Consider the following 25,868-nt stretch of genomic DNA (forward strand, 5'->3'; position numbering starts at 1 on the left):
CATCACAAGCAAGACTAATAACTGACATGTAGAGACACCAAAACTATTTCAAGACCTTCACTGATCAGGCAGAGCAGTTTCCGGATCCAGTTTGGTGCATAAAGCTTTTTACAGGACCAGGAAGAAAAGCATCGAGGTGGGAATAAGCTCCCTGGGGACTTCTGAGATGGGCATTTCCACACAGAGAAAATGGTGTTTATTTGTACCCTAAGGCAGAACACAACTTACTGCCCAAAGGCAACACAAACTCCCTGCAAGGGGGGAAAAAATAAGATATTTCTTCTGTGACTATTTTGTCTCTCCAGTCATTCCATCTCCTTGCATCCATACAACACGTGATAACCTGTGACAATCACACAGATATATGGACACGAACACTTGAATTTACAGCTCTTTTTGTCCACAGCCTCTCAACACTGCAAGCTCTGACCCGCCCTTCAATGCTGCTCTGTTGCTAATAAACATCAGGGACTAAGGACTTGGACTGCAAAATGAAACTACGTTCTGCTGCAGTTTCTAAGTCAGCTGCCAAAAACAGGCAAAAAAAATACCCGTCTGTTTACACGCAAAAGTTGATCTGTGCGCGATAACACATAAAAATTATTTTTAATAATATATCTCCACGTAAACACTGAAGGAGCAAGATGAACCCCAGAAGCTGAAGAGCAGTTTTGATGCACTCAGCTGGCTCGGTGGTGTGGTCCAGCAGCTGGGGGAGAGCCAAAACTGAGCTCGAACCAAAGTATGTGAGCGCTCCGCACATGGAGCGGCTGCGAGCACGAAAGGAAGAGGTCATGGCGTTAAAATGTGGTGGGCAGTGGCCAGGGCAGATCTGAGCAGTTGATGTCTCAGATTCATCACTTTATGTAAACCACATTTATAAACACTGCTGCAAAACGAGAAAGGGCTTCGTTTGCCTTAGAATAACAAACATATACAAGCCCGGCTCAGATTGCAGGGTAAGCACAAGCCACATATGGCAGCACATGGTGGCTGCCTCAGACACGGGCAGGGATACAAATACAGGCATTTTAAGGCAGCATTTTATGTCACTGATGAGATAATACAAAAAGTCAGTATAAAACATCATCTGAATGCTTTTTCATTTCCTATTTCACCAGAGTGAGAGGCTGTTGTGAACCACAACGTGCCGGATGTGCTCCTGTCATTGCCCAAGAAATTCACCTCCACAAACTGTGGGCTATTTTCAGGTGAGGTAGAATTCTAGTTTTCAACCAATTCTTTCACTGGTGGAAACAGAAATCACTGAAAAGGTCTGAGCAAACAGTCTGACCTCATAATTTTTAGTTATTTAAACATGTCATAGGAATATACACAGATGTTTGCTTGCAAAGAAAATACCCTCAGGCTACTATTTGAGAGTATCTTTTCATTAAGCCCCCAACATCATGGATTAAAACACTGTGACGTTGGAAATAAATTAATGGCATTAAAAATAAAAGAACAGGCTCATTGTGAACCACTGGCCTAATTTAGTTTTTAGTATTGCTATCAAGAGGTAACATCTAAAGATCAGAATCAGGTAGAGAGGAGACCTGAAAATGTGATTTCTGGGTATTTTATCTGAGATTGCGATTACATTCCAATCAAAATACACGATCCAAGTCTTGAAACATCAAACAGTTTCATTAAAGACCAGCAAGGCAACATTTATTTCTACCATACTGATCCTGTATGTCACACAAAATATATGGATGACCCATTTTAAGGTTGGAACATTTTTTCCAGATCCGACCACTATGTGTATCCCTTTCATTATGTAACCGTCTATGACAAACTTTATGCACAGAGGAATGTGTTCCTACCACCAGAATAAACTGCAAGGAGAAAATAATAATAAAAAAACCCCCGAGTATTCATCCAAAATTGAGAGGGAGCCTTGCTGCAAACCAGGGTCAGCTGGAACTGCTGATTCAACACTTTGCTCCTGAAAGCAGGGAAAAAGAGAGCCCAGTACATTTATATTACAACCCTCAGGCCCCGCTCTCTTCGACTGAACAGCCAAGAAAGTGTTGGAGGTTTTTTTTAAAACAGCAATTTAACACTAATTTCCTCAATAAAGCCATCCAAACCGAGCTGTTCAAAGCACAGGGGAGTGTTTGCTTGGGAAGCTTTGGTTTCTCCATGAAGGCAGACATATGCAATTTGAGATTTCAAGGAAGTTTGAGATCATGCCTCAGATTCCTGTGTGGGAATGTGATTGCTTTTGAAACTGTAATTTTACTCCTTGGGAAAAGTGATAGGGAGCCTCTTTATCATCATCAGCCATCTGTGCTAGTGGAGCTGGAACACATGCAAAGAAAAGCAGTGCTGCAGGTAACACAAGCCTTGTCTGGGCTGATATCACAACACCAAAGTTCTAATTTTTGGCACACTATCTTTTTTTTTTTTTTTTTCCCCCTGCCTTAAGAAAGCAACAGTAGACAAAATAACTGTTATGCAATTTGAACAGGCATTTTGCAAACAGCACCGTGTACAGTAAAAAAAAAAAAAAAAAAAAAAAAAAAAAAAAAAAAAAAAAAAAGAGCCCAAATAAATTTTCCAGGCTTTTTTTTTTTTTTTCCAAAGCAAGACCAGACTTTTAACATAGAAAGGAGCTAATTAAAGAAACAGATGAAGTCAGATGCGCAGGGAACTGGATATAATGTATTGTAAATTTAAAGACACAATCTGTTTCGCCGCCTTTGAAACTTGCTGTAGGTAAACTCCATTAGTCAGACATTTCTGAAGTTCACATAAACAGGGCCTACCAAAGGTAAACAAAGAATAACCCAGTTTCTAAATATTGTGATGTGAACGTCAGCACAACTTTCTAACGGGGCAAATTCTCAAAGGCTTGGGTTTCAGCCCACAACTTCGATCCTTATCACAGAACCCTGCAAACACTGTCTGTTTTAGATAAAAGATATGCTTTATTTCCCATGCACAAGAGACAGAAATTTGCTATACTGACTAAAAAGTCTGATCCACAGTTCACATTCTTGAATCGCCCTCCCCAGCCAGGAGGCTGTCAGCTGAAAGCAGAGGTAAAATTTACACAAAACTACACAATAAATCCTAATTTTATAACTTCAGAAAGCTTTGGCAACATTCTGATCACTGCAGGCTACTGGTTTACTCTGCCCCTGGCTATGGTTTTATTCTCCTGTTCAAGTCACACTTCTCAAAGACTAATGGCTCACAAAATCATAAATAATTGTAATTCCACAGCGGGGATGACCTGAAATGGACCTCACTGTACTTCCAATGGCCTGATGTCAACTATTATTAAACTACAGGTTTTATAAAGTCTTCCACTAGACGTCTAGAGTTAAGCCAGAAGTTTTGGCTCTAATACAGGCAGTGATGAAAAACATATGAGTGGTAACAAGGCGTCTTAATATCATCCTTCAGTACTAAGATGGGCTAATCTGAGGCAGCACTTTACTCTGGTATCACCCACGGTGCCAGCAGGATCAAGGAGTTTGCAAGTGGACTTTTTTACTTTTTATTTACTTTCCAATTCACAGAACTCAGTCTAACTTCCTTTTTCTCTATTTTTATTTTTTTTTTTTTAATTTAATATGAAATAACTGGACATACAGAGCTCAGGTGGATTATCACAGAGCTTCTGGAAGAACTCCCAGACTTGCAAGGTATGTCCACTTTGAATACCTATTTTATATAAATAGCGCTAAAGAGTTAAGCAACAGTCACTATGTGCAGGTTAACAATGTCAGGTAATTTACAGTTAGAAATGCCACTTTTGGTTTTTTTAATGGAACATATGAAAATTTACTTTGCAGCTGAAATAATTCTGTGTGTACAACAGCTGAGCTGCAAAACAAAAAGAGCTACATTGAGTTATTTAACTATTAAGACTCGTCAGAAAGATGTTACAACTGACAATAACTTTTCTCAGTTATAACAATCTGTGAAAATCTACCCTACAGTGACAGCAGTTCTTATAGTTACAACTCTGTGTTCAAACTTTCTGTAAGTTGGTATTCGAGTTGGTGGTTTTTTAAAGTTCATATCAGCAAAGTAATTAAAAACAACCCATGAAAGAGTAAACTGTAGATGAACTACAACCTAAAAATGCTCATGGGTCTTATTCAGTAACAAGAGTCAAGCAGTTTTCCATAAAAAGTAAATAGTCTGTAAACACTACTTATTTCGTAAACATCCAATTAATTATGACTATTAACTTCAATATTGGACTATTTCTGGCAACAGAAACATTTCTTCACTAATCTTAGTAACAAATAAACTTCCTCCTGTCTTTCTCAAACAATTTAAGTAAATCAATGGAGTAGACAAAGAGTTAAACATAAACTCCTTTTATTTCTGGAATGGGACAATGACTAATAGAACCAGAACTATTTTTAAATATAGATTTCAAAACAGCGATGGTGTTGCCTTTCTTTGGACAAAATCTGTGCACAGAGCAGTGATTTGTGTTATTAATGAACACAGAGACTTTTCTTTGCCTCTGCAAAGACCACCACTGGGTCATTTAAACATTTCCTTTTCAGAAACAATGACAGAGGAAACCGGTCCCTGAACACCGGGAACAGAAGTGATTTCTAAATATGATTTAGAGTCTTTTTAAAGTCTTAAAATGTTATGTATTAACTCCTCTGTGTCCTAACTGCTGAGACAACAAATGCCACACGCTGCAGGGCTGGCGTGTGAGTCCCAAGGAATCCAGGTTTATTTGTTTTTGGTTTTTTTAATGCACTCATCCCACACTAAATACACAACTCCTGGTCCTCACAGAAAGGGTTTTCCTTCCCATAACTCATGGGTAGAATTTTCACATCACAGAACCATTGCAAACTTACGTGGGAATTTCCCACACAACCTCACAAAGGTTTTAATCCTGTTCAATTATATTGTGATATCACCTGCATTTCATGAGTTACACATCACAATTAAACAGCATGAGAAGTGCCTGAGCTCTATGTGCTGTTTGGATCAAGATGACCACACTAGTGAGGATAAGTGTGTTCCAAATGCTCAGAGCAGTGATTTTAGGATTGTTACACGCTTCAGGACAGTGAGTCAGCCTTCCAGCATCTCTCCAGGTGAAGTGCACTGTCCACATGCAGTCACCTCACCTTGGGGTAGCTCCTGTTCCAGTGGGAAGCTGCTACTCAGCAGCTTTTTGTGCTGGAGGGTAAGTAGGATTGTGATAAAGAAGGTGCAGTGAAGCCTGAATTCACCACAATCTCCCTCAGCTCAATGCTCTGGGCTGCAAAAATTGAGGGTGGACAAGGCCAGGCTTTGTCCAAGCAACACCAGCGGTTAGGTGGTTGTATGTCAGGAATGGCTGTTCCACCTCTCCTTTTTCCTTCTCTTGCTTTTATGTTCCAGCCCCCTAATGTTTAATGTTCCAGCCCCCTAAACTAGGCTGTTCCACCCATTCCTTTGTGTTGGCTCTGGTGCTCCACACTCAATCTGTTCACCCACCAAGAACGACCTGGGGTTTTTTTTTTGGTGCTCAAGTGAGTTTTATGCCAGTTTAGTGAGTTCCATCAGCTCAGTGAACAGCCTGAGTGGAAGAGCTGGAGGTATCTGGGAGCAGAGTGGCTCTCAAGGGGCAGCAGGGGAGCATTAGCACAGCTGGGCCTGTACCTTCTGAAACAGGATTTCATAAAATTCCCAGGATAAAATAAGGTAAGGATTTCCAGCAAGATCACCAGGATCTCGGATTTTAGGCTTGCATTTTCTTTTAATTCTCTTACTCCTGAAGTTTAAGCATGCAGAAGGTTTGTGTGAATTCTCTGAGATAAGCTGCAGAGTCAGAGCATTCCTACAGAGATGTGTCAGCATCTGTTTACTGGGAACCTCAAAACTTCAGCCACGAAAAGATATTTTAAAAACATCCACAGAACTCAGTTCTTTGGTCAATGCAAACCTGGAGTCAAGCTTGATTATCACCCCTAACTACAAACATCATAAGGATTTCCTAATGGGAAAATAGAAAGACTAAGCAAGGATTTTTAACCTTTCCTTAAAAAAAACCAACAACAAACTAAACAAAAACAAAGCAAAAAATCCCACAACAAGTTGGTCTTCCTTCTGCAAAGGGCTTGTTTTCATGAGATTTAACACTACTGTTCTAGAACTGGTTGGGAGCAACACATGTTTTTCAAGAGTTCAAATTGGCCACTACTCCAATCACAACCTCGATCTTCTAACAGTTTGAAATCACAGATTTTGGATATCTGGTAGGAAATATGGAATCCATTTGCAAGCGTGGGAACAGATTTTTAAGTTGTTTCCTAAGACAACTTCCCAGCACCAGATCCAAAAGAGCATTTCAGGAACACACGCACGAGATTATCTTTTAGATACGGTAAAACTATACATGCAGTGCCTCTCACAAATAAAAGTCAGCAGGGCCCTGGAAAAGAGATGTCCTGAGATGTGATCACGCTATGAAGCTTGATATCCTACATGTGGAAGTGCTATGACATCACTGAATAAAGCACAGGGATTTTGTCACTCAATAGCGAAGCAGCCAAGGGTGAAAAACCATCCTGAGATCCCATCTGGGCAACCTCAGTCATCAAACCACTTTTCCAAGAACAAGGAGAACTTGGAACTCTGAAAGTCTTCAAACTCCTCAGCTCCTGATTAATGGTACGACTAAAGTGTTGAAGATTTTAACTGTTTTCTGAAGCTGAAATGCAAGATTGAAAAGGCCAAACGTTCCAAAGGTGAAGAGCCAGAAATGACCACGATTCTCTGGAAAGGAGGTTCCACCCCTTCTCCCCAGCACTGCTTATATTCAAAGACTCTTTCAAGGGCACACACATTGCATGGGATTGCAAGAACCACCATCAAATCCTTTCTAGGAGCATTGAAAGAGAACGTTACTTTGAATACCAAGGAAAACGTGGGAAAAACACAAGTGAAGACTCTTTCAGGAGGTTGGTAAATCAGCAAAAGTACAGGCACCACTAGAAAGAGCAGGCACCTGGATATGATGGAAATATTAAACTTAGAGTTATATGTTGCTTACCTACAAGTTACTAAGTATATTGTGCCTGTTTTCAGACACATATTTGGGGGGAAGAAGTCACGGCATTCTTTTTAAGTAATCTGAACAATTATCTTTTTTTCTTTTTAAACACCCTCAAACAGACACAGCTACAGCAGCAGCAATGTATGCAGTGCACTGCATTTAATGCAGTTACAAACCATACCCAAGGAACAGCAAAAGGACTTTGCACAGAAAAAAAACCAAAAACAATACAGTCAAAACCTCAGAGTTTGGAATAAGCCAACACTCCTGTACAGACCAGCACACTCAGCTCTCCTGCAACTGAGCACCAATGACAAAATGCCCACATAAAGCCATTTTTCAGCTATAAACAGATCATCAAGAATTTAATTAGGTGATCAGACAACAATTGACATCCTTTTAGTATTTCCCTAAAGAGGTCTATGATATTCTAAATAGAAAAATTGTTATAAACAGGATATACATGTTAAAATTTACAGCAGGCCCTCTGGCTTTGTGGAGCACGTTGTCAGACCCAAATGACTTCTGGAATTGGGCTCTGGAGGGAAACAATGTCAAGCTGGGGGCAGAATTTACAGCATTTTCTCAGAGCTGCAAAACATCCCATGGCAATTCTTACTATCCCCATTTTCCCCTAGACTAGTTTTGTAGAGCGTTTGGTCAAGAAAAATCATCTTTAGAATACATTCTTGTCAAGAACATGAGGAAAAAATAATTGTAGCTGTCTGACATGGATGTTTTCCACTTGGAAGGTGGATCCAAGAAGAAATTCTTCACTCAGACAGTGGGTAGGCCCTGGCACAGGTGGGACTAGATGATCTTCCAGGTCCTTTCCAACCCAAACCATTCTGGGATTCCAGGATTCTACAAAAAGTGCTGCATGCAGAGGGGAACTTTTATCACTGGAAATAATAAACAAATGACTGGAACATGGGAAAAGCTGTTGTCAGGAGTGAAAACACTGTTTGCCCAGATTAGAATGGAAAGAGTTCAATTAGAAGTGTTTAGGAATTATCCTGCTGAGAGTATTTTATGCATTGGTAATCAAGCATATCCCACTTTTACAAGCAATGTAACATATGCCCACATACCACATTAAAAGTGCTTTTTCATCAAGAAGAAATAGGATTTATTTCATTCTGAGTTCTGGTAAAGCGTACTACAAAAATTACACTTCAGAGCTTGAAGCAAATGATGATATTATTTGTAAAACTCAACCAAAAACTTTGATATTACATTACTCTCTAATGAATTTAACTTAATATTACTGCATGTAATTTTATGGTGATAATTCCTATTTTAAAGACTATTTTTATATTCTTAATCCCTCATACAGTAACTAATCCTCAATATTCACAACAGACCATTTCTCAGGACCAGAAACTGTTGCAGTGAGTGAAATAAATAGGTCAATACCTCTATTTACTCTTTCATATTCACTAATTCTCGTGGGGTTTTGTTTGTTTACTTTCCTTTTCCAGGTTGGTTGCCCTGACTAAGAGGATATGAAGGAATATACTCTCCTTCTCTTCTTGGCTTTGTGCTCTGCCAAATCTCTCACAGGACCTTCGTATTTCACACTGAAGAACATGATGCTCCAAGACATGGAAGACGACGACGATGATGACGACGACGACAATTCTCTATTTCCAACCACTGAACCCATCATGCCACTAATTCCTTTTGATCTGTTCCCAACATGCCCCTTTGGATGCCAGTGCTACGTGAGGGTTGTCCACTGCTCTGACCTAGGTAAGGATGAGTTTGTGTCTGTTCTGCACTGGACTCCCCTTTGGAGGATTTGTCTTTTAAAAGATGAATTCTACATATTAATAATTTTCAAAAGGAGCTTAACATGTTTTCCATTAGGATTGCAAACCATATCTAATTTGTGTCCAGCACTTTTTGCAACAAGAATGTTTTCCCAGTCCACGTTCACCAGTTTAGAAAATGAAAAAGCTGCTACAGCCACTTTCCACTAGCAGTGACTTCTCTGGATAACAACAGGGCATGGAAAGGTATTTAGAATATGTAACAAATAACTGTAAAAGTGTTTAACTGATCAGGGAAAGTACATGATAACCTGCACAGCTTTTTATCCACTAAGAGAACAATCACAGAATAGGAAAATGCTTCTATTTACATTTTATATTACACTTTCTACCGGTTTTTTTTTTTTTTTTACTTGCATGATGTTCTATCCAAACAGGGGAGCACAAACATTTGCTGTGTGTTTTGTCTGCAGTAGATTAACTATTGGTCCCTTCTCTCAAAAAAAGAAGTATTTAATTCGTAACTACAAAACAACAGGTCAAATGACAAGAAAACAAAGAAAAACAAACCACAAGGACATTTAATGTGAGAACATAAGTGGGACACAAACTTCACTCCACTCAAGTGCTCATCACTGGTACCACTTTAGCCAAAGGCAAAGCAGCTCCTGTCCGTGCTGCAGGTACATGCCAGCCCCTAACCAGGAATTCATTATTAATTGGTCCAATTTGAATTAGTGCTCATTGAAGTTTTCCCACGATTCCAGGCAATCACAGGCTGTGATCCTGCCAGGAGCACAGGGACAATGACATTTGTTCTCACTGCAGCCCTGCCACCATCCTAAACATCACCCTGCACTGCTCATGGCTTAGGAACAGAGTCCACACAGAAACTGCTGGGGTTATTAAATGTGTCATTATTAAGGAATCCAAATAAACTTTTGCTGACACCAGCAAACGGTGGTTATTGCATCTGGTCTGCAGATTGCAAACTGCTTTACAGTTCACACATAGGAAAAAATCATGTTAATAGACTTCATCTTTAACTGCAGCCTATTAATTATGGAATAATTGCTAATAAGCTGCACAGCATTTCGTGCATCAGTATTTCCACTGAAAAGGAAGATACAGCCACTGCTGAGGCTTTTGTGCTGTTTCAGGATCTCAGATGGCCTGAACTGCAGTGGGTTTGTAACTGAACAGGGAGCAACCCCTATTCAGGCTGTCATCATCAGGGGCAGCAGCAGCTCCTCCCAAAACTATCCACACACGCCTGTGGTACATCCTTACATCATTAATTCCTCCCATTACCAAAAATCCTCTTTCTGCCCTTTGCTCTGTGGCTGTTCACGTTTTCTTTCCCACCACAACCATCAACCACCTCACCATGTTTTGCTGTTTAATTTATCCAGGCACATTTCTCTTCTGTTTCACTTCCACAGGTCTGACATCAATTCCTCGCAACATCCCCCCAGACACTCGGATGATCGACCTCCAGAACAACAGAATTAAAGAGGTCAAGGAGAACGACCTGCGAGGGCTCACATCGCTCTATGTATGTAAGCTGCTGCTTCCCCAGCTGGAAATCTTGTTCAGCAATCCGAAATGTTTCCATACTTCCAAAACACTGAAATGGTATTTTCCTTCTCTGATGGTAGAGATAAAAGTACAGTCTGATGTCTGTGTGTCTGACCACTCCCACGTGGTGAGATGCAAACAGCTTTTTGAGTTGTAAGAACTGCTTTCTACCACGCCCAGAATATGCACCACGTTCATCTCACCGAAAAGATTCCCAAGATTTTTCAGTCCTTAACGTGCACACAAATGTTCCTTACATTTTAAAGGCTGTAAGACAAGAGCTCCTTTTTTATCTGCTTAGCTGGAAAACACCATTAGTTCTCACAGTAGAACTAGAGTGGTGATTTCTGAGTATATTTTCAAAAGCACAGAACAGAAAATTAACACATACACCACTGAAAATTGTTACAAATCCAATTGACCTGAACAGAAAATGGACCAACACTGAATTACTGAAAAGTCAGGGGATTTACTACTAATTTTTTAACATGCTCACATATGCACATAGAGACAGGCTTTGAAACACATATCATTGGCAAATCAAATAAATCCAGGTATTTACAGTACACAGTGTTACTGGTTTATTATGAGAGAAAACAAGAGTCTCAGAGGACTGGAAATTTAAATTAAATCTGCTTTAGAATATTTATTTCAATAACAAGTCACTCTAGATCCAGTACTAACAAACACCGACAACTTTAAGATTTTCACTGTAAAAATGACAAATCCATCCCACAATTCACAGCAAACTAACAACAGTTAGAAAGACATGAAACACACAATAAACTAACATATGAAAACTCCTCATACATTATGGAGAAATCCTTCCCTGTGAGGGTGGGGAGGCACTGGCACAGGTTTCTGAGCAAGGTGTAAAAATTTACCAATGGTTCTGAATGAGCTTGTTAATTATTATGGTGTCAGCCAGGGCAGACAAAAGAAGAATCACATAAATTCACAGCTGGCAATAAAACAGTTCCCACTCCCCTTGTCTCGGGGGTACAGAAGGGCCTCACCAAGGGAGGGGCAAACACACAAACTGGGGTTTATATTCTGTGTAAAAGATCTTACAGGAACTAACTCCAGTGCCTGAGGAAGTCACTGGAATCCATCAGCCATCACCACATTACATATCAGAGTCACCACTTAATTATGTGATAACTGAGCTGCTTTGCTTTTTCTCTCCCCAGTTCATTTGTGGCCAGGGCGAATGACATTTTCCCTGAGATCAAAGTTTACTTTGTACAACTTGGCTGAGTCTTGGAGTCTGCTTAGCAAAGGCACAGATGGCAGCTTGGATTAGGAAGGAGCATTTCCTGTTTATTTCCTTAAGCTAACCTCATTTTTTTCTGGAAAAAAAAGATTAATTCTGGTTTGCTCTACTTCTATTCCCCCCCCCCCCCCCCCCCCCAATTCCTGAGAGGAGATAAATTGCCAACAGCTCCAAGAAGTAAAAAAGGAACAAAAATGAATAGTCTGAGTATGGAAAGGCAGGGATGTGATTTGACATGCAAATGATTTTGGATAACTCGTATTTTGTTGCCTGTAGTAACTCATTCCAAGTTCTCTGATAACACACAGCAAAGAGGAACAAAAAACTGCCCCAAAAAGGATTAGTGCACAGTACAGAAGAGAGAGACTTAAATTCACAGAAGTGAGAAAATTATGGCAAATAACACATAAATTCATGTGTCATATAGAGACATGAACATCTAAGAAACACAGACTAAAAGCCTGACTTTTATTTTGCTGAGTTATCCTGAAATAAAAGAGGAAGTTCTCAGTTTTGAGAATTTGTCTGCATTAAGGAACAACAAAGTATATAACCCCCTAAATTCCCTTACAATATCTGAATATAAACATATTGTTTTGCCAGTTCTTATGATCCATCGTCAGCACCTTGTCAGCTCTGACTAGTTTTTCTCTACCTTCCAGATGATGCTCCAGCTTTCAGGTTCTATTTTGTTTTTCCACAAGCAACTGAAATGCCCAAAGTGCTAAAGTTTGGTATGATGGAAAAATGAAATATTTTAAGTAATTGCTAAATTATATATCAAATTCATGGCTTAAAATTCATAATCATAACTTTCCTATATATATATATATATATATATATATATATATATATATATATATATATATATATATATATATATATATCTTTCTACTGCTCTTCCCATGTCTCCCAGGCACTGGCTTTGAACAATAACAAAATCTACAAGATCCATCCCAAAGCCTTTGAACACACAAAGAGGCTCCGACGACTGTACCTGTCCCACAACCAGCTGACTGAGATCCCAACAAATCTGCCCAGAACTTTGGCAGAGCTCAGAATTCACGCTAACAAGGTCAAGAAAATCCCCAAGGATGTATTTAAAGGAATGAAGTCTCTGCATGTTTTAGGTAAGTCCCCTTGAGTAGAACAGAAAATGTCTTTCCCAAAAATGTTTTTATCAAACATTTCTACCATATAGAATTTTCAGCCCAGTGTACAATTTCCTCCCAAAGAGATATTCCCATGCTGTGGGAAATACCTTTCCTAATTTAAATTCTCTGTGAAGTAGCTACATAAGTCAAGGTTTGGGTAACCCTGCAAGCCAAGTTAAACAGCCTGAATTCCCTGAGAGCCGTGACTGCCACCCCTCAGAAGAGGCAATCCAAGCTAAACATTAACTCGTGCTTAGAACATCATCAGAAGTCACAAATAAAATTAGTTCACAAAATTCCCGAGCCATAAATGCTTTTCTTTTCCCCCCTTGGACAGAAATGAGTGCAAATCCTCTAAACAATAATGGAATAGAGCCAGGGGCTTTCGAAGGAGTAAATATTTACCACATAAGAATTGCAGAAGCCAAGTTAACTTCAATTCCTAAAGGTAGGTTTTACCTTTCCTATTTTATTTATACCCCATACTCTTAAATAAAATGCTCAAGCATGTATATAATTACTAAATTCATATGTTCTGATTTGTATTTTCGTTACTGCCAAGCCACTTCCTACCTTGTTTTTCTTTTTGAGGTCAGTACCCAGTTCCACATCCCAAAAGAGTGCCTGCACAAACAGCACACACAGGGCACACACTCTCCCTCTCCTGCCTTTCCCCTGCCAGAGGGTCCACTCCTCTCAAGAGTCACCCAGAGACTCCTCTCAAAGAAATTAATAATAAGATGCGATTTCCCACCTTTCACACATCAGCCTCTCCAAAATCCTCACAAGAATAAACTCCCTGATATGTGATCTGGGCCAGAAGGGATACAGAATTCCCACACATATATATGTGTGTGTGCAGGAGCATCACTGTAGGAGTGAACACTAAAACAAAAACCCCAAACCAACCAAAACCAACTCACCCCAACTGTTCAGATAACTTGAAGATCAGACACTACCTGGCTGCTCCCTAGCACAAAAACACCCCAAAACATTCGTCTCCTATCATCATAATGCCACCTCTTGTCACTTAGCACAAAAAACCCTATAAAATTATTCCAATTATGTCTTTGTTTTAGAGGAATCTCCTATAAGGGGAAACACAGCATGAAGTCCAATATGTGGTGTCAGATACATAAGCAAATAAAAAACAGTGTTTCACTCATTCACCACCAGTGGAAACTAAGTCTGTACATCCTCCTGTCTGCAACTGTTATAATGGCACAGAGATTTAACAAATGGAACACAAAATGCACCCAAACTCTGCGATGGGCAGGGGGGCTGCTCTTCCCTCTCCGCGGTGTAACTCGGACAGCAGCAGCACGTGGAGCTGGGAACTGGAATGCAAACTGGGAAAGAGCCCAAACAAACAAACACACACCGGACAGTGCCAGCTGGAACTCAGGCAGGCTGGGAAGAGCCCGTTCCTGGTGGGAGCAGCGCTCTCCCAGCCCGTGAGGAACGGGGATTGCTGGGTGTCGGCTGCCCTCTAGACAGAGGCTGCAAAACTGAGCCTGAGATCAGCAAAGAGCAATTCCCACTTGGGATGATCTTCCTTTGCCTTCCCTAAAAAGGTACAGGGGAAAGGTTCCCCACCTCCTGGTCCGTTCGTTGGCGGTTCTGGATGTGGAGGTTTTGGAAACACAAAATATTCTGGCAGGGGAAAGGGCCCATCAAATGTAGCTGCGAGGATTCCGAAAGATTCCTCCCAGATCAATCCCAGCAGCTGAAGCAGCACAATTGTTACACCACGGACTAAAAACAACAGGTCTTCAAAAAGCTCTCCCTGGTTCCACAGGAGTAGGGGTTTGGCTACCAGCTCTGAGATAACTGCACATAACATACAATTTACATCTTTGGCAAGTTAACCAGAAGTACTGAGAGCTGTCATAAAGGAAGCTGGGAAAAATACCAAATTCTGGAACTGAAATCTTAAAATCAGTATATGCACTTTCACATCTTATTTCTTTTTCCTTTTAAAGTTACTATTTTAAAGCAAATTATGTTCATTTTTTTTTTTAATTACCATAGTAACACCTGATACCCATTTCTTTGATGCAGATAACCTCCCCAAGGCTCCTCATCCAGTTCTAAACACAAAGGAAAGAAGCTGTTTGGAACATAATAAATATTCCAATAAAAAATAAATTGGCTTGTTTTCCTCACACTGTGCATTTGTTTTCCATCAGATTTGCCCTCCAGTCTCCTGGAGCTTCATTTAGACGACAATAAGATCACAGGAATTGAAGTTGAGGATTTCAACCGTTACAAAGATCTTCAAAGGTAACACTCCCACCCAGAAGGCACACCTGGCAGCACCTCGATTTGAGACTTCTCTTGTTGAAGCAGAAAAGAGAATTAAAAGTTTTAAGTGTTTTAGTAAGGACTGCTGTAAATAAGACCAAGCTAAAAAACCCCAAACAAACCCAGAGACCACATCAGCCTTGTTATTACGTGATTTTTGCTGACAGTTTGCAACAGGAAAGTAGGATAAGAACAGCAGGTGACCACAAAATATAACCACCATAAATTCTTATCATTCTTATGAATTTATTCTCATAAATGCAGTAGCTGGTAAAGGACACAATGTGGTGACTGTTCCCAAATGTGATGGGGTTTAAGTAAAAATGGCTGTTTCTTAGGAATGTATCACTGATGGGGGCCTAGAGAAGAGAGTTCCCTCTCTAAAGCTCAGTTAAGACCTCTGACAATACAGCTGAGCAGCACTGCATGTGGCATTTGCTGACAGAAACTGCTGCCAAAGAAGAACTACTGAACTGCCTTTAGACACCAAGTTCAGTTTCTGAATAAGTCATGCAAGAACAGAGAACCAGGGAATGGCAGGATGGGCAGAAAGAGCAATTCCACCTGCTCCCCCACCTTCTGAATCACCTTCCAGCAACACAAGTGAAGTCTTACAGCAAAAAATCTGACTAAGGAAAACTTGAAAGTAGGAAAGAAGGTAGTCCTGGCTCAGCCAAAAACTTCTTACTTTAGAAATAACCTATATATTTAAAAAAAACTTCCTTTACAAGACTTGCTATTTGGTTATTTCTTAGAATAGCACTTTGTATTACTGTGACCACACTTTGTGGCTTTACTGCTTGATAGAAGGGAATGATTTATTTCACAGGCAGCTTGAATGCTATTCACCATTTGAACTCTTGCAACTATAATTAGAAAAACTGCATGTAAAATTGAACAATTGTTCACATCAGACTGAGATCAGATGAGAGCTAATCTCCTTAAAGTAGAGATTAAATTAAGAAGTAAAAAATATTTGTTAGCTCAGTTGTGGTTTTGTTCCTATCAGAGGGGAGATTCCATCTTGCTCTCCCCGTTCTTTTCTTGCCCCGTGTTCATTCCTGTGTACTCCAATCTTTAAAAATAAAAAATGCTCTTCAGAGCTGTTGTGAATCTCAATTAGCTTTTAATTAAATGTTCCTTGTACTATTTCTAGGCTGGGCCTTGGGAATAATAAAATCAAAGATGTGGAAAATGGAAGTTTCGCCAACATACCAAGTATCCGTGAAATCCACCTGGAAAAAAATAAGCTGAAGAAGGTTCCTCCTGGATTACCTGAACTGAGATACCTGCAGGTCAGACACTGAACTGAATAAAAAGATCTAATGATTCCATGATTTTCACTCTGCCACACTGATTAGGTCACAACCAAAAGGCATAATTAATTGCCATATATATTTTGACTTGACTCTCCTAACCAGGAAAACCTGAAGTCAAATATGCTTATTAAAGAAATAAATATAAAATCAAACAGTAGGAATACTTCCTAGAGGGGAAAAAAAAAAAAAAAACAGGACAACAATGTGCTGTACCCAGAAAATGTTTCCAGAAAGTTTGGTACAGATTTATCATAGTTTCCATATTAGCAACCCAGAGTGGAAATTTTTCTACTCCCAAACTGAAAAGTCTTAAATCCAAAGTAAACTATTCATAAGGATGAAATGACGAGCTAAGATTTTAAAATTTGTATTTGGAACTAGACAGATTTGGCAAGAAAATGCTTTCAAAACACGATTATTTCCTGAATTCTAGAATAGCAATTAAAATTAAATTCATATCTATTTTATAAGATGCCCTGAGCAGAACAAAGCTTGGAGACACATGAAGAGATGCACAAGTGACAGAGCACACAATAAGCTACTTGGCAAAAGCTTTTCTCTCTGAATTTCATTTCTTTGTGCTTCTCATATCACAGGAAAAGGAAAATACTTTCAGATAGAGATAAATATATATATATATATATATATATAAATAACCAATGCAAATATCAACTTACAATGTAACGTGAATTTAGATACACAAAGAACTCTTTTGTCACTGTACATTATTTCACTTAAACTTGAAACTTTACTATTACAAGCCCTTATATTTACTAATTTAAGCTACATCAGCATTGGACTGATTTGTTCCTATAACTATACCAACAAGTCCTCCAAGTTCTCGAGGTTACTTCATGAAATCTATTAAATCCCTGAAGGTTTGGGAGAATATAACACTGCAGTGTTATAATTCTCCCTACAAAAGAACATAAAATCACACTTCAGGACAAAGTTCTCTAAGAACAGAATCCGTTTAGAATCCAGTAACTTTCCACTGCGACAGGAGGAAGATTTTTAAAAACCCTTTAACAGGGATTTTTAACTCCTGTGACCACCACGGTCTGCAGTGAGGTGATCTCACAAAGATGCCACTGGCACACTGACACTGTCTGTGCTGCTCCCATCCTGCAGGTGGTGTTCCTGCACTCCAACCACATCGCCAAGCTGGGGGTGAACGATTTCTGCCCGACGGGCCGGAGGAAGAAGAAGGCTCTGTACAGCGGCATCAGCCTCTTCAACAACCCCGTCAAGTACTGGGAGGTCCAGCCCTCCACCTTCCGCTGCATCCTAGCCAGGAACAGCGTCCAGCTGGGCAACTTCCTCAAGTGATGCCCCAGCTGGGCACTCCCAACAGCAACCTGGCCAAAGCAGTTCTCCAATACTTGAAATTTGCCACAAAAAAATTTTACACTATTTAACCGTTTACAAAGTATTTGCTACGTCAGAGGTAATTAATTAGAAACAGTATGTTAAGTAGGATCCATTGTACGATTTGACAATGTTCAACCTACGTTTGGATAATTTAAACAGAACTCTTTGTATCTTACAGAAGAACTCTTGGAAGTGGAACTGGAAACTGTATTCGACGTTTCCTAGTGTAGATGTTAAATTCTTTCCTTAAACCACATAGTCTTGACATATTCTTTCCTTCAAATAAATTCCAAAAATCACGTGGAAGTGACTTTTTCCACGGTAAGGACCTTTTCCTCTCCCAAAATACTGTAAGAAAAATTGAAAAAAAAAAAAAAAAATCAGACTTCAAGGACAACCTCTTGTGCCATTTTTGATAATGAGCAAAGATGCAATAAAAAGATATGGTATTGTCAGGTGGCTGTCTCTAAGGTAGAATATATTTTTATAATCTATTAAGTGAGATAAAGGCAGGTTTCACACGATGAACAGACAAAAAGCCTCGAAAAGTTTTTGATAATTTTCTCTTGCAACTTTAGGAGGAAAATGTCCTTCCATGTTTTACTCTCCATAGAATTTGACGCAGCCTGAACATTAAAAAGTAGGATTCGAGATTTATCATACGCTTCAAGCTTAATAGGAATGACTATTAAACTCCCTTTAGGCCAGCACAGACATTTTCTCTTATCTATAACAACTGTAATCGTGTTTTTCAGTTTATTTTCTCCTCTTCGATATTCTGACAGCATACGGGTTTAGAATCCCTCCCACTGTAAGTCCCTTACAAGTGCCGACCGCAAGCAGCTGGAACTCACTGCCCTGACCCTCCTGTGCAGGGCAGCCACACAATTCTCAATACTGACAGTACTGTATAAAATGGATATTTTATATATTTAGTGTATATTTGCTATTGGGATTCAAAATAAATTAAATAAACTTATAGAATACCTGCATTTGTGTCATCGATCCCATGGCAGCTCATGCAGAGACTGGAACGAAGCACCTTCCTGACTGTTCCCTGGATATCTCCTCTGGTCTTCTTTTTCCCACATCTACATACCTTACAGACCATTTATCACTGCACAAAGTTAGAAATCCAGTACTGCATTTGAAGCAGTTATGGGAAATGGCACAGACTAGTTGCAGAAGAAAATACTACAAAGAAATTAATAATTTCCCAGCCTCTCAAGCATTTACCATTCCTACATACATTACACAAGGAACATCGAGTCTAATATCTGGGGTTTTTTTCCATCTGCTTGGTCTCCTTGTATTTCATATTTTGTCAGCACCACTAAGCTGTTGAGACCCCAAGCCATGTGCAGAGGGGAGGGAGGGCACACCAGGGGAGGCTTTCACTGGAGAACAGTTTTTGCAAACAGAAATTCTATCTGTCACTTCAAGGCAGAATAAAAAACAAAACACAAACCCCTGAATCTGAAGGTCACCAAGAATCCTTCCACTCCTGCCTTCTGGAGATGTTTCTTAGAAGTGCATTTCTTAGCAAACACCAACCTCAACAACAGGCCCCCTGCCTTACAGTACCACAAGAACAGCTCGTAACCCCACAGGGACAAGGCTTTGGCAACAATAACCAACTGTGCAAGGAGAAAGTGAGGGTTTGACATAAATGCCCTCTCATATCCAGCTAAAAAAACTGAAGTCCTTAATGTCCCGCAAAAGGTTCACTGCTTACAAAGTTTACTATCAAAAAGGCAAATAAAGGATGAGGCAGAAAATCTGTAGGTAGCCAGAGACCAACCAAGAGCCTCAAAGGATCTGAGTGACTTCCAGAGGAAAAGAGTGGCCAAGTAGCAACATGGCAGCAAAAGTAAACCCTAAAGAAGGTGAAGAAGGAAAAAATGGATGAAAATTTCCAAATTTTCATTTACTTTGTAGAACACTAAGTTAACAGTTTTCACCTTGAGTAGGTGGGACTTCAGTCAAGTCTTCAGCTGAAAGCACAAAGAGCAAGTACAGTGCTAGTAAATAGAATATATAAGAGAACATTACATTTATATGAATTTCTGGTTTAAATGCATTCTTGAATACTCATGCTATACAAATGACATCATTTCAGCCATGACAGCACAGATAGAAAAAGTGGTTCAAATTCTGTAGCTTTACTGAAAGTATAAGCTCAGTGTCACATACTTAAAACAACAGAGAAAGTAAACAATTCCTTATCTAATTGAGGGTTTTGCAGTGGACAATGGGAACCCTGTAACCAAGTGCTTTCTAAACCTCTGAATCCTTTACAGTCACTCTTTTAAGAGCTTCACCCAATTTTAGGTTCACTGCTGAAGTCCCAGGATAAGGAGAAAACTCTGGAAAAATGTGGCAAAGTTCTAAGAGGTAAAAATCCACGTAGTCTTGACCTTCTCCTTCCAAAGCCTTAAAAACTCTCCTGCCTTCTCACTCTTTCCTTTTCACCTGCATTCAGACTGAGAAACCCTTCCTAAGTCAGCATCCATGGATACGGATAACATTCATCCACGGAACTGCAACACTGCTTTGAAGTGGTTTCTGAACATGGAAAATAAAGGAATTAACAGAAGAGTAACTAACTAATGATAACACACTGGAGTTCAGTGGCCTTTCCACAGAACAAGGCACTTCAGTGTCAGCAGATGGGGAGAAACTCTCAAGAAATCAACTCCACTTTTACATTCTCCACAAACGTTACAGGAAAAGGAAAGAGGGAGAAAAAGAGATTTGATATAAACCCTTTAACAGTCTTTTCTCACTGCTTATTCCTTGTACAAGTGACTACATTCCTCTAATAAAAAAAAAAAAAAATAGTATTTATGCCTTCTAAGCTTTTAAAACTGGAATGGGCTTCTCTCTTCTGGAAACCTGCCAGGTCCCTACAGGACAGTGAACAAATCTGACCAGAGGATGGCAGCCTGTTGTTAACAATAGAGGGGAAAGGCATCCTAAAGAATAATTAACAAACTGTTCCTGAGCAGTGAGAGCCCACTAAACATCACCAGTACTGAGCAGAGTGGCCTGTCTGAGTACTAAAGTACTGTTTGAGCACTTCCAAACACTGATTTCTATGTCTTGCTCTACACCACTAATTTACCAAGGGATTAATTAATCTGATCTTTCCAAGTCTTCTCCCTGTCTCTTTGCTCAGTATCAACATGCTCAATGCAGTACCTCAAACACAGCAAAAAAAAAAAAAGGAAAAATGCAGCATTAGAAGATATAAACCAGCAAACCTAATAAGATACAGGAAGTTTAAAAGATAAAAGATACTATTAAAGGATAAAAGATACTATTAAATCATGATTTTAACTTGCACCATCAGCTGTGGCAAGCACATACCATGTAGATCAAAACGTAGATTAAATAAAACAGGATTTCTTTCATATTCACATTAAAAAGTCAAACAAACAGAACCAAAACTTTGACACATCCCACCACTTTAGTTTGAGGTGTTTGCTCTGCAAGAAAGACACTTACGGAGAATAGTTCTGTAAATATTCCATGCAACCCTCAACCACCCATCACAAAATCCAATTCCACCTCATATCCTTCGTCTTCTTTATTTCCTTCACAGCAATGTATTCATAGGTTTAACAAATGGGTTCAGAATCAAGTGGTTGTCCACACACTAATGTAAGGAATCTACAGATCATCTCTTTCTCTTGCTGCTGAACAAGTTAAAAGGTGAAAAACTGGGGTTTTTTTTGTTTGTTTCCTTTGTCCAGTATTAACAGTGCATTTCTCCTCTGCCCAGCACAACACCTGCAGGAGCCCAGTGATCAGGAAAATGAACCCAAGAGCCCACCATGCTCTGGAGGACAGGGCAGGTCACCCTCAGCGAGTTCACTGATGACACAGAAGTGGAAGGGGTGGTGACAGGACCCTCTGGAGTTGTGCTGCTGGAGAAATGGCCAAGAGGAACTCATGCAGAGAGAAGCCAACGTCCTGTACCTAGGGAGGAATAACCCTGGGCACTGTGAATGCTGGATGGCCGGGAAGCAGCTTTGCAGGAAAGGACTTGGGGGTCCCAGGGGACAAGTTAAATGTGAGCCAGCAACGTGTCCTTATGGCAAGACAGCCCAGACTACCCTGGGCTGCTCTGGAAAGATAAGGATAACCTCTTCATCCCCAGTGTTGCTGTCCCAAAGTTATTCCATGAACAAATGCCGGATTCCTACGGATTTGAACCGTCCAAGCCTCAGGTTCCCTCCAGCTGGTTTCTACCTCCCACCAAAACACTTCTGTGGCTGCCAAGGGGTTACTCAACAACTCTGCTCCCTCTTCCCATCTGGCCGCTCACTCCAAGCAGAAGGGTTTGTGACTGTCTCCTCCTCAGCTGAAGGACCTCTCTGGAGCACTTTCCTCTGCCCAGCTGCTGTTTTTCACAAGTTAATAACAAGGACATAAATATTTGCCTCCATACTGCATCAAATTCGGTTATAATTGGCAGTGAGGGCTAAAAAATATCAAGCGAAATAAGTGACACAAAAAGGGGTTCCTTTCTTTAAGAAAGCAAGAAGGCAAAGTCTGGCTATTTTAAACATAGCAGAAACTTCCAAAATGTTTCACATGAGTATCCCATCAGGAATTCCTGCACCTGCATTTCCCAAAAGTGAGGGAAATTACTCAGACTAGATCATTAGAAAAAAGTGTGGAAGCTAAGATATGCAGATTTTGAACCATTCATATTGGTTTGCTAAAGTGGCAAAACATTTCAGCCACCCAGACCAGGGTATGAACAACAAATCTAATGCAACTTCACCGTTAAACAATTTTTACATAATTTTATGTAATTTCAAAAAGCATTTACCTACGTACCCAGAAGCAATTGCTGTTATCTCTGGAAGACAGCAATTCTCAACATTAAATTATATTCAATATTCATTCAAATCCCAGTTAAAAGTATTTATCCAGAAAAACTGCAGCACACCACAACAGGCAAAAGAAAATATGAATCTCTGTTCGGTTTCATTTCATTTTGATCAGAATTTAACAGCAACATGATAATAAAAGCAATGGTTAACTAAAAATAATGAAACCATGTTCTGAAGCCCATTTTTTCCCTCAATGTTTAGAATTTAACATCGTTTTTTGGGTTTGTGGTGAGATTTCCCTCCCCCCCCTCCTTTCTGGGGAGACTAGAGGTTTGAGAACAAAGCTGCTAATAGGAAACATGTGGAAAAGTCCTGGAGTAAATGAAAATCTGACTCTAATTCCAAATGCCACGTATCACATACCACTGTCTAAATTGTCTGCTAAGATAAATGCAAGGTTTACCCTCCATTCTTGATGAATCACGTGAGATGGAGGACAACGTTGAGTATTAAACCAATAGAAAGGCTTCCAAAAGTAATCAGTATTTTGAACTGAGCTGGGCTGTTTCTCAAAGCTCGTGTGAGCCAATAAAAGATTGGCTCCCCAGGACGTGCTGCCAACAGACAGACTTTTCCTCTAAACCATGACCAGCCCAAGTGAACAGTGTGAGTCTGGCTTTAACCACTGTGCTGCTGTGACTGCAGAGGGCACAACACCCAGCCAGGCTCCCGAGGCACCAGCACACTTTCTGACTCGCATTCCTGCCCAGGAGAAACCTGAAGCCAATGAGATTTCTGGCCCAGCAGGACTGTGGACACAGTTTTGATGAGAATCTCACCCCTCTCCACACAACAGCTAAGTTTTGCCACAGTTCCTGTGCAGCAGCAGGGGGGTAATTTCAAAGCCTGGATCAGCACAGCAGCCCCACAGAGCCCTGTGCCCGTGAGGCAGTGATTCCCACCCGAGGCTCACTGCACCGGTACCTCCCACCACCTCCACCAAGGTTTGGGTCAGAGTCAGGGGTGCAACACTGAAATTCATCTTCTCTCCTCACAATGACATTCGCAGGAGCTCTCACGGAGTTACATTCTCTGCTAAGAATGGAAAAAATCTCCGGCTGACAGGATGTAAAATTTCCAGAGGGACAGAGCGGGAGCAAGGCACGGCCACAAGAATGGACTTGCCTCTTAATTCCTCAGCCTGTGGTATTTCCAAGAGCTTTTTAGATATAAAGACCCATAAAAATATTTTCCTTTCAGAAATGCTCTTTACATAACACGTTAACTCCTGTGTTTCTCAGCTGTGGAAAAGAAAACCGGGCTGCCATTCTAAAAGATACTATTTTACCAAAATTTATATCCTGTTTAGGCCACCAAGGAGATCCAGACACCACATCCTTCTTCTTCTGTCAGTTCTATCTTTCTTTTCTCCAGGGTGAAACAACGAACAGATTGAACAAGTGACTCACTCACAGGTCACTCAAAGGGCCTCATTTTTTAGCATGAAGAAAGCAAAGAAGCCACTTGTGTATTAACCTCATGAGAAGATGCCTAAATTCAGGAAGTGATATAATAATCCAGTATTCTGCAACAACAATAAAAGCAACTGTCCACTCATTTCTGCAGCAGCAATACTATGATGCAAGGTAATTATTACTTGCTCAAGAAAAAGTTGGTGTTTAATGGCCAGAAATTAATAATTTCATTAAAGCCTACTTGGCTTTTTGGAGTGCATATTTTTAATTTATATTTTAAGCCAATACATACAAATTCTGTTTAGGTGTTACCCTCCTTTAAAGTGTTCTAATATTTCATTTTCTCAAATAAAAAGGGCAAAAAAAGAACTTTTATTAAAAACTCCATTCATAAAATTGCTAACATAGAAAAAGAAAGCCAAATACCTTTCAGAAATAGAGCAACAGTAAATGTCAGTACAACAGTATACTTGGACCCCCTATTCCTGAACTGCCTGATGCTGTTCTTCACCAGCAACCAGCAGAGTTCATGGAATAGGATAAGTTTTGAGATGAAAGAATCAGGGTACTTTTAGAAGTTATGTTCCACGCAAACACCTACCTAAACAGTAGCAAATATGTTCTCCCTGACAAACTCTGCTCCCATTTAGAGGCCTGTAAACCTGGCACATTTCACATGAAGATAAAGTCTGTTGTGATGCTGTGCAGAGAAAAACATACTTAAAACCTCACACTGCCACAGCTATAAAGCACTTTCTTAAGCAACATGCCAGGAGATCCCCTATTTGTCATGTCAGCACTGCAGTTAACAATTAGCACTTACAAACTCACAATCTTTTATTTCAGGCAAGTAGAAAAGAAGTCTGATCTAAAGCCAATCTTCAACATCCTTCTAACTGCTTCCATCCAACAGATGAAGAGAAGAAAAAAAGCAGTTACTCTTTATAAAAACCATATATCATTACTGATGATAAAAAGTCACAAGCACAGTGAGCATTTTAGAAATATAAAATGTTTCTTACCATACTAACTAAAAACCTCTGTGCTGTGTCCCTTGAGCACGTTCCATTGGAGCGCACGTACGTCAGGCAACATTTCCTGACTCCTGTTTCAGGAATGCTTTGCCTTAGCAACGCTGTGTATTATGGATGAACACTGCTACTGCTTTTTCGTGCTCAGCACAGAGAGGGCAATGTATGCTTCCCTCAGCTCCCTCCCAAAATCAGAGTGCACGGGAATCTGAGAAGAGGAGAAAAGGCGAGCAAGGAAAACACATCTGCCCGACGTGCAACTGCTTCACAAATAACTGCCCTGTCTTTCTCAGAGTGCTTTTCCACTCAAACATTTCGCTGTGGGTGAACCCATAAGCCCTCCTGACCACCTACCCCAGGGTCCTCTCTCTGGGGCTGCTCTCACAACACACAGGCTCGTTTCGAGGTGTCGGCACTAAGGGAAGTGTTTGGCAAAGATGGGAAGGGAGTTCTGGACAGCTGTCCTGCAGTCATATGGAACACTGACACTTCAGAGGCAGCTACTCCCACCAGCTCAGCTTTGCTGAAGTTTAATCACTCAAAGCACTGGTTTCATGCCATCCCCTCACCAAGACCCAGTTAGGATTTTTTTAATAATTGGTTTTTTATAAACAGAAGTGTTATGGATGTTTATGTTCTGGCTACAAATGGTTGCAGGCATTAGGTCCACCCTTCAAAAAGTGACAGGACAAGGCAAAAGAAGGTGGCACAAGC

At 40.2% G+C, this 25,868-nt stretch overlaps 2 protein-coding genes across 2 annotated transcripts in view; one reads left to right on the plus strand and one right to left on the minus strand.

Moving 5' to 3' along the window:
* CENPP (centromere protein P) overlaps positions 1-25,868 on the minus strand; it is a 118,761-nt gene that overhangs the window by 49,197 nt on the left and 43,696 nt on the right. The gene's annotated exons all lie outside the window — the stretch shown is intronic.
* ASPN (asporin) lies at positions 3,369-18,514 on the plus strand. The gene is made up of 8 exons (XM_027886453.1): positions 3,369-3,656; positions 8,515-8,785; positions 10,248-10,360; positions 12,573-12,786; positions 13,148-13,258; positions 15,000-15,093; positions 16,271-16,409; positions 17,565-18,514. The coding sequence occupies exons 2-8, from the start codon at positions 8,539-8,541 to the stop codon at positions 17,760-17,762; spliced, it is 1,116 nt and encodes a 371-aa protein (XP_027742254.1). The 5' UTR covers positions 3,369-3,656; positions 8,515-8,538; the 3' UTR covers positions 17,763-18,514.

This window comes from Empidonax traillii, unplaced genomic scaffold (genome assembly GCF_003031625.1).
Source record: "Empidonax traillii isolate 1590-97213 ecotype Southwest subspecies unplaced genomic scaffold, ASM303162v1 scaffold187:size1931383, whole genome shotgun sequence".
Taxonomy (NCBI): domain Eukaryota; kingdom Metazoa; phylum Chordata; class Aves; order Passeriformes; family Tyrannidae; genus Empidonax; species Empidonax traillii.

What these genes read in the sequence shown, in the direction of transcription:
- ASPN (XM_027886453.1), top strand. Translation starts at nt 8,539, where the DNA reads ATGAAGGAATATACTCTCCTTCTCTTCTTGGCTTTGTGCTCTGCCAAA. An exon ending in CGTTACAAAGATCTTCAAAG is followed by an intron (nt 15,094 to 16,270) that starts GTAACACTCCCA and finishes TACTATTTCTAG; the next exon opens with GCTGGGCCTTGGGAATAATA. An exon ending in CTGAACTGAGATACCTGCAG is followed by an intron (nt 16,410 to 17,564) that starts GTCAGACACTGA and finishes CCCATCCTGCAG; the next exon opens with GTGGTGTTCCTGCACTCCAA.